The sequence below is a fragment of the Protopterus annectens genome, chromosome 12.part0 (genome assembly GCF_019279795.1).
Source record: "Protopterus annectens isolate FY-2018-M chromosome 12.part0, PAN1.0, whole genome shotgun sequence".
In the NCBI taxonomy this organism is placed as follows: Eukaryota; Metazoa; Chordata; order Ceratodontiformes; family Protopteridae; genus Protopterus; species Protopterus annectens.
In genome coordinates this window covers 1,358,909,409-1,358,924,140 of record NC_056746.1, presented here as the reverse complement: position 1 = coordinate 1,358,924,140, position 14,732 = coordinate 1,358,909,409, and the positions used below count along the sequence as shown (strand labels likewise).

At 36.4% G+C, this 14,732-nt stretch overlaps 1 protein-coding gene across 1 annotated transcript in view; it reads right to left on the bottom strand.

Moving 5' to 3' along the window:
• The window catches only part of RBBP8NL (RBBP8 N-terminal like), a 345,060-nt gene that overhangs the window by 206,990 nt on the left and 123,338 nt on the right, over positions 1–14,732 (bottom strand). Inside the window, exon 5 of the mRNA XM_044090408.1 lies at positions 7,542–7,654. Within this exon, the coding sequence (XP_043946343.1) occupies positions 7,542–7,654 (113 nt within the window). The remainder of the gene's footprint in view (positions 1–7,541; positions 7,655–14,732) is intronic.

Sequence of the window (14,732 nt, the reverse complement as noted above, 5' to 3'; positions counted from 1 at the left end):
CATCCATTACTCAAATCAGGGTCACTTGTATTTTAGGACTGCAAAGGGTATGTATCCTAATGCAGTACTTTTTTGCTACATTTCATCTGTTTTATCAACTGCTAACATGTTATAAAAGATCCATATTCACCTAAGCCCATGCAGGAAAGTATGGCCTTTTCTTGTATAGACATTATGATGACCCACAGACTGATGATACTGGTACATGAATATTGTGCATATATTTTTTATCACTTTTTAATTTTCTAAGACTTTTGGGTTTCTAATACTATGATGGGAATGGACCCCATTCCTAACTCAAAGTATGATTGAAGTTCATGAATTTAGAATTGTTTCATTCTTTGATGTTAACCAAAAGTGCTTTTCTCAGCACCCTCGATGTACGCAGAATTGACTCTTTCCTCAATTTATATGGAGTTACATATATTGGTTGCTGTCTCTTTCGGCTTTTCCCGGTTAGGGGTCGCCACAGCGGAACTCCGGTCCGCTAATGATTGGCAGTAGATTTTTACGTACTGAGTTGCCAGCTCTGATGCACAACCTTCAACGAAGGTACGCCCATTCACACGTCTCCACACAGAAGACGCTTTAGCTGAGAATCAAACAGGACAACGTCTTACTGCAAAGCAACAACACTACCACAGCACCACCACCGCAGTAATTGGTAACTTATCTAAATATTACTCTAATTTCTTTTTTATGAGATCCATTGCTCCTACTGCTATTGGAACTGTCTGGTTATCCTTCTTCCACATTGCCCTTGTTTCTGCCTGCAAATCCTGGTATTTTATGATTTTGTATCTCTCTGTACGTAAGACGCTGCAATCAGTGGGTGTAGCAATTTCAATGATCAATGCTGCTTTTGTCTTCTTTTCATGGACTACTCTATCTAGTTTTCTCACATTTATTTTTTGGACTGTTGGTACTTGTTATCCCATGCAATATAAACATCATTATTTTCTGTAATGCTTTGTACTGCATGTTTCCAACGTTTCACAGCTACTTCAATATTATAATACTTGCACAATCCCCAATACAGCAGTTTTGCCAGATTATCACATTATTATGCATTTCAGTATACAGGCCTACTGCCATTGGTATATCACAAGCAGCAACAAGATGTGCGACTGTTTCCAATTCTGTTTTACAAAACCTGCATTTGTCTGTTTCTCCAGCATATTCAATAGATTTTGTAAACCAACATGTACATAGTCCACTGTCCTGGGCCACCAATATTAACCCTTTTCATCATTTGATTTAAATTCACCTGCCCGTAACCATTCCTGCATTAAATCCTGATTGACATGAGGTTGTTCCAGAAGTTTTCTGTACTTGCAACTATATTTATGCATTTTCCACATTTCTTGCCTTCTCATCTGGTCCTTCACCTTATATTCTTTATTTTGTTTTTTGGCATATTCAGTTGCTGCCTGATTTTTATCTACTTCTGATTTGATTTCCATTCTTGCTTGACAGTGATATGCTTCTGCTAACCTAAGCAGGAAGGTCATCTTAGATTTCTTCTCCTCATGTTGTAAAGCTTTCTTTATGTTTGGATCTTGTGAGGTCAGCAAATATGCATGCAGTCCTACAATTGCAGATCTGTATATCTAATCAGTTTCGAGGAGGCCCATACCTCCCTCAGAACTGGGAATATATAATCTTGGTATACACTGATTTTTATAAATCATTTGATAAGCATGAAGCATTTTTCTTGTTTTTCTGTCCAACTGTTCTAATACCTTTGGGGGCCAGTCAGTCACCCCAAAACTGTAAGTTAGAACAGGAAGAACAAATTGGTGTATAGCTTGGACTTTGTTCCTAGATGACAGTGCTCTTTTCAACATTAATTTTAGCCTTCTAAAATATTCCTTACTAAGTTTTACTCAGATTTGTTCATGATTTATTGTTGATCCTTCATTGATTACTAAATATTTATACAGTCCCTCTTGCTCATGTTCCTTTATATCACATTCCTGTCCCAGATTGATATTTTCTTGGTGCTACAGCTTTCCTGTGCTTTAAATGTTGCTTTTGCACATTTATCAAGACCAAAGGAGATTCTTATATCATCTGAGAAAGTTTTGACTACTTGCAGTTGTGTATTCAGTTCCTCATCTGATGAACTATATGGTTTTAAATCATCCACAAAGAAAAGATAAGAAATCTTTACTTGTTATTGTTTTCTGGGAGCCACATTATACATTACCAAATCTGTTAAGTAGACGGTTTAATGAGATAAGGAAAAGACAGAATAGCAGTGGTGACAGAGAGTCACCCTGGAATATCCCCCTTTGAAATGTTATCCTTGAGATAATAATTTGTCCTTTATTATGCTTTAGCTGTAAAGTGGTTTGCCACAGTTTCATGGTAACTGTAATGTAATCGATCAATGTAGTGTGCATCGTATAGATTTGTAAGCCCTCTTTTTTCCATGAATATTGGATGCTATCAAATGTTTTTTTTAGTCTATCCATGCAATACTTAGATTCTTTCCCATTTTACAATTCTCTATTATGACTTTATTTAACAACAAATGATCCTTTGTCTGTATGATTTTCTTTTGTTACCCATTTGTTCTATTGCCATGACTGAGATGGCTTCTAAATGACTATAAACTCTTTTGGCATAAATTCCCATGTATAGTTTATACATAATTGGAAGGCAAGTTATTGGTCTATAGTTTATAGTATATCTTGCAGGTTCACTATCAGGGAGGAGTATTGTTTTTACTGTTGTTAACCAGGTTGCTGTCTATTCAGGGTGTGCATATAGATAGCTCTTCCTTAGGGCTACGTCTTCATGTAAAGATGTTAATACTTTTAGTCAGAAGTTAGGTGCTGCATCTGGGCCTGGGGTTCTCCAGTTAGGAGCTTTTCTTAATTTGATTTAAATTTCTCTGGCTGTTACTTCATCCCATTTCATATCCTGTACATTTGAACTTCTTACTGTTTCTTTTACTTCTTCTGTGCCTTCAGCATCTTCGTTATGTTGCACAGGGTCTTCATAGACATTTCTCCAAAATGTAACCATTTCTTCTTTTTGGTGATGTTTCTATTCCTTTTGCCTTGTTTCCCAATTCTCTATAAAACTTTTTTGGGTCATGAATACATTTTTACTTTGTACTTTTCCTTTATATTTATCTGCATATCTTCTAAGTTTGTCTGCCTACACTGATATCTTTATTATTTGTAATAATGTACGCTAGATCCTGATCCTTTCTGATACTGCATGTTGCTTTTATCACGTCTATCTTTCTGAGTATTTTTGTCGATCTGTTCCTTCTACTATACTCATCTAGAAATGATACTTCTTGCCTTAGTTGCTTTATAGTTTCCTCTATTTGATACTTCCATGATGGCATTTGATTTTTCCCCTTCCTTTCCCCTACTGCTGTATGTTTTTGTGGTAAGACTTTATCTGTTATTAATTTTGCTGCACAGTAACATATCCTATTTACTTCTGTTAAATTGCATGAATTTCTATGAATAGTCTTGATTACTGCATTAATTTTTCATCAAACGTCTAACATTATGGGTCTTACTGACTTTCTGTAGTCAATTTCTTTCATTGATCTTTATATGTCTATTCATCTGTATTAAATCAATGAATTCTTCCCTTAGAACATTTTTGTCTAAACTAAGGGCAAGATTATTTGTTCTCTGTTTCCTGTGGTCATTTTACAGAAAGTTCCAGAAAATCTTTCTGTGGCATACACTCTTTAGCTTCACCCTGTGCCATCCATTGCTCTTTCATATGGGAACTCACTGGCCTATCATGCCACAACATTGACTGTGTCAGACCTGCCACCGTTTCCTGTTCCCTAACCTGCTGTGCAAATCCAGCTGAACTACTTGTTTCCTACTGTAGGCTGCAAAGTATCTTCATACGGCAAGTGATCAGATGTTTCCTGCTCCACTGGTATCTCCCTAACTTGGGGATTTATGATTCTATCATTCTCTGATATTATCAGACTTCGATTTCTTCACTAAATCCATCGCTTCACAGGTGCTCCATAACCTCAGTTTCTCTTTCTTTAACTTTCTCATTACTGATCCTCTTTTCTGCTTTCCTCCTTTGTTTTCTTATTTTTTATATTTTACAATTTTCCATATCTGGATGCCTTTGCCTGTATTTCTCTTCAAATATCTTTGGAGGTACTTTCTTTTTTCTGTTAATTAATTTGTCTATCTTCTTAAATATTGCACCATATCAGATCTCTCTTTCTTTCCCATGTCCATATTTTTTTAACCTTTCAAAAACCTCTAGATCTTGTTCTTTATATTTCACTCTTCTTCTGTCGCTTCTTTTTCCAAACGGCCCACAGTTTCTTGGTCGATATGTTTTTAATGAATCTGTTGTATTAATGAACACAAATTTGCATTTGAAGGTTTTGACAGTTTTTCATGTGCAAGTATTTTTTTATCCTCTAATTTCTCTCTTAATCTTTTTGTATGTCTTCTGCCTGGAAAATCTGGGCTTCTTGCATAATTGTAACGATACATCATTTCTTTCTTATCCTCAAGAGTCCCTCTATCATCTCTATGGCTTTTTCTTGCCCTGTCAGTTTTTGTGATTTTTGTGGACTACAACTTCCTTGTACAACAGGGGAGACCATCATCCCCCTGAGCCTGGCCTAACCCCATTGTAGGAATGTTTTCATGTCTTAAGGACTCTACACTGTCAATTTTTCCAGTCCTGGCATGAGACCACCCAACAGGATTGGGCATTTTTTAAATCCTGGGACTTGTGCACCCAGCTACCTTTTTTGTTTTTTAACCTACTTCTGTCCATGATATAATGTATGCTATATAAAATACAGGGTCCACTTTTAAATATCGAAATATCAAAATCTCGACTTTTGAGATACCGAACTGAAAACATCGAGATTTTGGTATCTCAAAACTTAAAAGTGAACAAAAAACAAAAAAAAAGATAGCTAAAATAATGTTTTTGCAGGGGAGCAAGCCCTCTGCCCTCCACATGGGGGCTATGCCCCCCACACCCCCTACTTAAATATACCAACTTCGAGATTGTGCTGCAGTGAAGAGAACGGTAATGCAGCCGTTCCACTTACCGTTCTCTTCACTGTATATTAAAGTAGGGGGGTTGGGGTCCAGGGGGGCTTGCCCCCCTACAAAAACATTCTTTTACTTGTTTTTTTTTTCACTTTTAAGTTTCGAGATACCAAAATCTCGATGTTTTGAGTTCGGTATCTCAAAACTCGAGATTTTGGTATTTCAAAATTTAAAAGTGGACTCAAAATACAATCTATATATCAGTGTCATCATTGTGCAGGGCCCACCTCATGAAGGTACTCACCAAGACTTGAGGATGAATTCATTTCTAGCAATACTACTCTCCTTTGCTTGCTGATTATATCGTCTTTTCATTCAGACCCATTCACCATTATAAGAGGGGCATTATTATCAAAAAGTAATATGCTAACATTTGTGCCTCATTTGTACAATGAAACTGTTTGCATTTCTTCACTGCCCTTAACGCTGTCCTTGCAGGTCTACGATGGCCATCGACTTTTAACTCTTCTATTGCACCCTAATCTCTTTTTGAAATTCCTTGTCCAAGCCTCATTTCAGTATGCGACATAAACACTGGTTCGTGAGTAATTTCCTGCATAACCTTCAGTTCACTTACTGTGTCTTGTTTCTCACTTTCTGCCATCTGATTTACTTGCACTGCTCACATTCTCCACTTCATACCTGGTGATGTCATATCAGATCATAATACCCAGTATGTTATTATATCTGCCTATTAGTAAATTCTAGCTTTCAGTACTCATTCTGTTACCATGCTATATGACTTACAGTCAGTGTTTAGGGCTTTTTAGTGCTATTTTAAACCACATCATGTCCGTCTAGGCTGCTCTTTATTTCAGCTGTTTTCATTTATTTGTATCCACTATCTGTACTTCACACTTTCTTCATGTTCGCTATTTTCTTCTACTGTTTGCTGCAAATTAGAATTCTCTGTACTTATTTGCATGACAGAGTACTGTTTGTATTTCACAAACATGCAGCCTCATTTTGTCACCTTATTGACTACTGCCAGCGTATTCCTGCCATTTACTTATTTGATTTGTTGCTTTATTATGTTTCGGGTCACGTCTAAAAATAAGTACTCCTGACTACTGTTTGTAGACAGTTATTCAAAGTGAAGTAAAGGAATTAAATAAAGAGCGTTATATATGCAGCTCCTTTGATGTCTCTGAAGGAAACACAGTTAGTTACTACAACCCATGTCCTTGGCAGTGAGCCACTGGTAGAAGGAGACGCTGGACGGATGAGAGACATTGGTAGCCACACATGCCAGCGCCTTAAACCCTATAGCCAGGGCTGCTCTGGGAGTTGCCTTTCTCTGTACTGTGCATAATTCTGAAACCATAACTCCAGCAAACTGTCTAGGTGGAACGTCAGCATGAGTTAAAATTGCTGGATTTAGGAGAGACAGCACATCCAAGACTGAAAACAAAACATGTGTGGTAGTATAGCCCATAAGGCTTACTTGTCAAGGATGATTTGAAATGTTAGGTGTCAGAAAGACAAGCACATCATACTTCTGTGTTTGTGGCTTACAGTTACAGAGATACTGTGGTGCTCTTCTAATGCTGTTAAATATGGCTGCATTAAAACAGTGTGAGGTGACTGTGCTATTGTTAGTGCAAAATGAAATTATAATGACAGCAAGTGACAAAATCTAGACATTGCATGAAAGGAAAATCAGCAGTCTGTTACACTTTACTAACAGATTATGTGTTGCCTATGTCCTTCAATCGTTTATGGATGAACATGCATCAAACATTTATGCAAGCAGTTCAACAAACAGAATTGAATTCTATGTTTCATGAAAATGTCCTCCATTTGGACTAACTTTTCAGTCAAGTAAAATAAACATTTCCATGGGAACCATGTGATTGTCAGTAGCCCCAGATGTGACTAATAACAGAAATGTCAAGTGGTACACTTTCTGATGGTTCATAGGAGGTTACTAGGCTAATGGCCCCAGGGTCTTACAAGCCTAGCCATAAGGAAGGTTTGCATAGCCTGTACTAGAACCCAGGGCCATCTGCACTCCAGTCCAATACTTAATAGTGGTTGCTACAGGTGTATCAGTTTATACAGACATTCAATGTGGCAGTAGGGAATTATATTATAGCTGTAAGTCTTGGCTAATAGGTTCCTTCTCTACAAGTGTGCAGCTATAGGACTTAGTTGATGACAGGTGTGGCTAGGGGGACTATAACTGCCTGAAAGCCATTTTGATATGCACTACCCTTTTCAAAGAGGTACAACCCTAACCAAACCAATATTTTTGCTACCCAGTTTAAAGAACTCAAAATCATGTCACAAGTAAAGGGTGTAAAGTGCTGCTTTTGCAGTAACACAGAGTAAAGAATATGTCAGTTTCTAAACAAAATGAAAATAAAGAGGCTACAGTTACTATCTACATCTGTGGCATGACAATGTGGGTAAGATGAGAGGGGAGACAGAGCTTTCACATAACGGTGAAGAAGTAGCGCTCACTTAATAAGGAGATGTGTTGTAGGCTCTGAAACTGAGAACTTTCAAATTCCTGCTGCTTCCTCTTGGCAAGCTCTTGTGTGACTGTACACCTGTCACAAAGGCCAGCACGTAATCTGGAAAGAAAAAAAAGAATTAGGAAAGTGAAGTCACTGATTCTTACGCAAAACTTAATAATGACTTCTGAGGACACATGGCAAGCTTACAAATCATTTGGTAACCATACATATACATTTATTTTGTCCCATTTGCTGTATGATACAAATATACAAAGTAATCATGAAATGGACAAAATATTTTTAACTTTATAAAAAAGTCATCATTTAGAAATTTAATTGTAAACTGACACTGCATTTCAGTTTATTTTTAAATGTATTTTTGCATGGCTAATATACCTTTAAATCCCCTACCAGTTCTAACCATGAACACTTATGAGTTTAGTATATATGCATTATTAATCCACACATACCATGACTGATAGAGCGGTGAGGGGTAGATTTAAGGGAAATATGTCTCCAAGAGTTTTTAGAAATAGCAAGAAAACAGACATCTTTTTATCAATGAACTGGGAAGGAAGTCTACAACACTTTCATATGAACTGATGGGAAACCACAACTGCACAAGTCTGAGTTTCTTCTGCTTTCCTTTTGTGCCACACTCCTTCCTAGTCTACTTAGGTTACTTTTGTGTTAAACTAACAACAGCTAGGTAAGCAACAGAATTAATCCTAACATCTCATTTTCATCCACTGGATTGTGTTTGAAATAACATGTAATGTATCATTTATACTTGCACCATGTGCAAAAATAAATAAAGAAATAAAAAACAAAAAATAAAAAAAATATTTTTTTCTGTAAAATATTTTAAGGTTGCCATAAAGCTTGTATTATGCAATAATGTGTGTTTTTTTCATATGTAGGGAAGAACAGTGTTTTGTATTTTTGCTTCATAGCTAAATACGAGATTAACTGTCCTGAAGGGTCATTTTAAGCCTAGCCAATAACTTGATGCCAGAATCAAGCAATGTACCTTTTGGCTAGGAGGAGAAGACCTTAACCATTATGACAACCACCCCCCAAAAAAGAAAAAACAAAAAACAAAAAAAAACAAACAAAAAAAATCCATTGATTTTCCCTGGCCAGGAATCAAATCCATGTTTTGGAGGTGTGAGTACCAAATCTTAACCTCTGGACCCCACCAGGAATTTATTATGTGGAAAAAAGGTTATGTGTAGCATATCACATTATATACCTTTAGGGGAAAAAAGGATAATTCTTAGTAGGTATATATGCCACCTGATCACCCCAGCAGCACTTGGCATTTACAGTGAAGATCTCAGGGAGGCTGGTCACATGTCTGAGTTGTCTGACTCTTTACTGAGAATGCTGAAAAGCATTATAGATGTTATATGATGTCAACAGTATGAGAACTAGATAGGTGTATGGATTATGTAGTTGTACTACAGTCTGGATTGTATATACATATATATATATATATATATATATATATATATATATATATATACACACACACACACACACACACACACACACACACACACACACACACACACACACTATCTTTGCAGTTTTAATTTTTTCAGTTTTTGCAGTAAAGTCACCATTTTGCCTTTCCCTCTCATAACTTGTGAAAATCCCTCACAGTATTTCATTTGTCCAGATGTGACCATCATTAATAATCTTTCTGCAAAGCAGTTAAGCACAAAATTGGAAGCAAAAAAAAAAATGGTTTGTGTTTTGTTCCTCACTGAGAGCAGAATAACAAGGAACCATGAAAAGGTCCATGCAGTCCATTTCTGTATATTGTGGGGAAAGAACCCATGAATATGTTTAATACTTCCAACGTGTAAGGTGAAAAGCATAACAGCTGTAAGGGAGACATTCAGGAATAAGCTTTAGTCTAGAAAAAAATCTTCCATTCAGTTATAATGTTTTTTTTTTTTTGCAAATAATCTAGGCTAAGTGGAAAGTACATACGCTTATATTGTGAAGTTTAGAAATGGACTCACATGATTCTTTGATTGGTAGTAGAACTGGTGAAATGATTAGACAGGAGGCAGGCTTTGAACAGAGCAGACATGACTTTTTCCTAAATTTGTGGATATGGGTGAAGCAGATGAAATTGCACATAACAAATGAACAAACAGAAGTATACAAAATAACATACTGATGAAGCCTAAAAACAATGTGCAGTTAACACTAATGCAGATGAAAACGAGAGCCGCAGGTTCACATTAAGTGTGACACCTTTGAGATTTAAGCATTTACTTGGTTTGGTTATGAGAACTGTCCAGCATTTACTCCGTTTTATAGCTGCCAGAATAGAATCATTTTGCAAAGATGTATAAAGGGAAGAAAAATACTACTACTGAGGAAAAATGTTTGTGGCATTATTAAACCTGAAAGAGATGATTCTGTAAAATCAGCCTGACTGACAAAGGAAACTCAGAGGTAGTAACAGAACACGTAGATGCCAAATACAATACGTTTCCATAAAATAATCTTAATTAGTTGGAATGTACTGAAAGTAAAGCAATGTGTATATTGTTGACTTATTGAGGAAAGTAAATTTAGGCATTAGTACAGAAGATAATGCAAAGAAAACAAACTTTGGCGTTCGCTGAAAGTGGTTTTCAGTGATTCAGTGTCAAGATATTGTTACTTACCAACATTTCCTGTAATCAGTCCACATAAACCCACCAGGAAAAGTGACTATGAACAGGAACAATTCTAAAACCCTGAGCACACTAATAAAGAAGGCACCTGCACTGGAATATTATAATGCAAATGTGCCATTTTGTTCAAGCACATGCAGGTAAGAATAGTATTGGAGTAGTACTCCTATAACATGTGTCTATCGAGCAAAAACATATACAGGTGTACAAACATGTTATGCTCAAAAAAGAAAGAATTATTAGCAACAGGGTATGGGTATGAGGAATTTCACAAATACGTATAGAACCAGGTCATAAACCATTGCATTGCATATTCAGAAAGTACTTGTGCAATGCATTTCTGAAATTATAGAATGTGCTGCTTAATCTGCAGACGTAGGACTTGAAAGTAAAATACAGACAGATAAAGAACTAATATAGCATGTATGCTTATCGGACCATATTTACCAAAACAGAATAAAGTTATTTTTAGAAGAATTAGACATTTATTCAACTAATTCATCAGATGCACATCAGAGAGGAAAATGTGTAAGCATTTTAGAGATGTACTGACACTGATTTGAATATGCATCAAGTATAAGAACTAGCAATGAGAGGCTGCCTAGAGCAAAGATAATCAATTAAAAAAGAAACTAACTAGCGTCCAAGGCATAATGTTAAAGTTAGTAAGGTTATTATTTAATCAGCTAAGAGGCAAGGTACTTGAAGGAAGTATATGAGTTATATCTTGGTGTAATAAAGTACAGGAAAACAGCAGGAGACATTATTTATCAGCCAGTTACATCAGCACAATCAGACTTACAAAGAACGGTGATGTTAGCAGTAGGTATTTCAACAGTGATCCAAAAGATGGGATGTTGCACTGATCTGTGCAGATTATTATTTCAGGCATCCCAAAGTTATTAAATGTATACATAGTACAGTAAAGAGTATAATAAATGTATTGAAATATATCTTCTGAAGACAAAGAATACCACGTCTTATCAGACAATGGCTGTTAATTCAAGAGTACATAATCTGAAAAATTTGGACAATGGTGACAATTCATACACGAAACTCCAACTGAGTGATACTCACACTGTACTAGTCATATTGAAAGAGCGATCTAAAAATCAACCTGTAGATGAAAAACACTTCAAGCAGTAGTCATAGGGGATTGCTATTTTCCAGTTTTGGAAACAGTGACACTTCACTGGGAATCTCAGTGTCTCAACAGTACAGTTTTTAAGTTATAAAAGGTTAAAAAGTAAATGTCTACAATGGTAATAAAGGCCGTCAAACTAAAGCAAAGGAAAAAGACGCTAGAAAGAAATCAAGAAAAAGAAGTAGTGCCATGACAAGCACTGCAGCCCACTGTCAGAACTACAGAGACGAGACAGAGTATGAACCAAACAATCTTGTCAGAATCTGCAGTCTGCTACTATGGGAATGGCCGAGTAACTGAACTGAGAGCCTATTTGGTAGAAGGACAAATATGACTTATAAACAAAGATATCTGTTCAAATATCTTGACAAGACAAGACTGGCTAGTCTAAGGGATATGCTGCAAGCTGAGGAAGTACGTTGGCAGAAAATGCTCTTACTGCATCTTTCCTAATAGAATAATAAAACACAAATGCAAATCACATATACACAGGCAACCAAAGGTATGTAGCACCAAAAATAGTATTCCTAGCCTAAATTTATTATCCATTGTGTTTTACAGAACTCAGTGTAACTCACAAGCCCCCCCCCCCCGGGATTGTTCTTAATCAATTGTAGCACCATAAAATTAAAATAAATAATGTCCTGACATATGAATATATGTTGATATAGACGAAGGCATGCCCATTCATGCATGTCTTTCGAGCGCCACTTGACCCGCAGGGGACACATGTACTCCACACAGCAAGGTGCTCCAGCAGCCAAATTATATTGCTTGCTGACAAATGTCATTCTTAATTATTTATTCTCTTAGTTACTTACATAGAACACATAGAATTGCAGCACATGCACTGGCTAAGTATATATAACATTTTGAGAATTGCAAGTAGCAAAAAAAAAAAAAAAGAAAGATGGGTATGGTAATTGGATAAAATATTATATTTAATATAATATATTATACAAGCTTTGCAGCACAGCACTGATAAAGTGAATACCTTCCTGATAGGATCGATTTTTTTTTCTGTCACACTCACACAGTTTCATCTTCAGATTCTTCCTATATATATATATAAATTATCATCCCCTATCCTATCCCCTCCCCTTATTTTATTAATTTATTTAAAAATTCATATATTCCCATATAATATCACAAAATCTGTTTATATCACTGCTTGTGTTGACCCCTCATTTGTCTTGTCCTTGCCTTTGTTGTTGTTGTTGTTGTTGATGTTGTCTTCTCTGTTCTCTCTCTGTTTCCTTCAACAAAGAACCAAGGTGTGGCTGTGGTCTATCTAGATCCCAAAATATTTTGAACCCCTTCATCAACCTCTTTGATGTTATACCCCCTGGAGAGGAACCTTGAAGTAAGTTCACCCATCTCATCATATAATACTTCATCGTACAGAGCCTAGACATCCTAACTGCCTGTCCTTTAACAATATTTTTAAAAACAAATCCCGGATGCATGCTGTCTTTGGCTTGTAAGCCATTCTTCCAGCATGCTTTGCGAAAAACTTTAGTATTAAAGCAATTATTCAAGTTACATTCAATATTAATGTCAAAAAATCAATACCAGTGTAAGAATATTGTAAAGAAAATCTTAAAAAATTAGTAGTGGATTCCAAGTAGGATACAAAATCTTTAATGCTGCTACAGTGCCCATCCACAATAAAAAGATATCATCTACAAACCATGAGTAGAAGATGAGGAATTCCTTCCGTTCATGTTCATCCTTGAACAATACATTTTCTTCCTACTGGGCAAAAAACAAGTTTGCATAGGAGTTGGCACAGGGGGTGCCCATGGACACCCCCCCATTTTTGCCAACAGTGTTGTTGTTCAAAATAAAAAACATTGTTTTCTAACACTATCTCCAATAAAGGTAGAATTTGTACAGTAATCTTTTTATCAAAGTAATCACTAGAACTCCTTGACTGCTTGAAGGCCATACCTATTAGGTATGACTGTAAATAGGGTCTTTACATCAAGTGTAACTAGTAAAATACAACAATCAAAACTTCTGTCTAATACAAATTCATGCAACAAAGTCAAAAAATGTACACTGTCTTTTAAGACCTAGAAACAGTAGAAACAGCTAATTTTAACTTGGATTCTACCCAGACAGAGCAGTACTCAGTGACTCAACCCCTATCTGAGACTATAGTTCTTGGGGGTGGGTCATGCAAATCTTTATGTATATTTGGTAGGGCTTTAAAAATCGAAATCACAGAATAATCAACTTTGATGAAGATGAAAACTTCATCATCCAAAACATTGCTCTTATTTAACTCCAAAAGAGTATTATTAACATGTAAAATCATATTATTCACCTCAATTAAAGTAACATTTTTAGAAGTTACAACACATTCAAGCATAAGTTTAATTTTGTTGCTATAATAATCTGAGTCCATCAGGACTATTGCTCCACCCTTGTCTGCTGGTCCTTCTTCTTCTTCTTTCAGCTGTTCCCGTTAGGCATCGCCACAGCAGATCATCTGTTTCCATTTCCTCCTGTCCTCTGCATCTTCCTCTGTTGCACCAACCGCCTGCATGTCCTCTCTCACCACATCCATAAACCTTATCTTAAGCCTTCCTCTTTTCCTGTTACCTGGTAGCTTAATCCTTAGCATCTTTTTCCCAATATACTCTGCATCCCTCCTCAGCACATGTCCAAACCAATGTAATCTTGCCTCTCTGGCTTTGTCTCCAAACCTTCCAACCTGGGCTGACCCTCTAATATGCTTATTCCTAATCCTGTCCATCCTCATCACACCCAGTGCAAATCTTAACATCTTCAACTCTGCCACATCCAGCTCAGATTCCTGCCTTTTTCTCAATGCCACTGTCTTCAACCCATATAACATAGCTGGTCTCACTACCCTCTTGTAGACCTTCCCTTTCACTCTTAGTGGTACTCGTCTGTCACAAATCACTCCTGACACTCTTCTCCACCCACTCCATCCTGCCTGTACTCTCTTCTTCACCTCTCTTCCACACTCACCATTACTCATACTACTAGAGCTGTATTATTACTTAAAGTTCTTAAGGCTACTCTTTCATTTGCAGTTAAATTGTGAAAGCGTTTGCAGTTAGCACATTCTTTAAATTGTCCCAGTTGTTCCTCACAAGTTCTAATAAAGGTCTCAATAACTGGGTTAGGTGGTGGAACAAACAAACTTGGCTTTCTTAAACAACCAATATTAGCACCTACTATTGCAGTCACCAAACATCAGCTTCAGTTGTAGATTTCTACCAAAAAGTTTAAAATCTAAAATCAGTGTGCCTCTGTGTTTCAGCCGGTACAAAATTCAAACCTTTACTTAATTCATGATACTATGTATCAGATAAAACAAAAT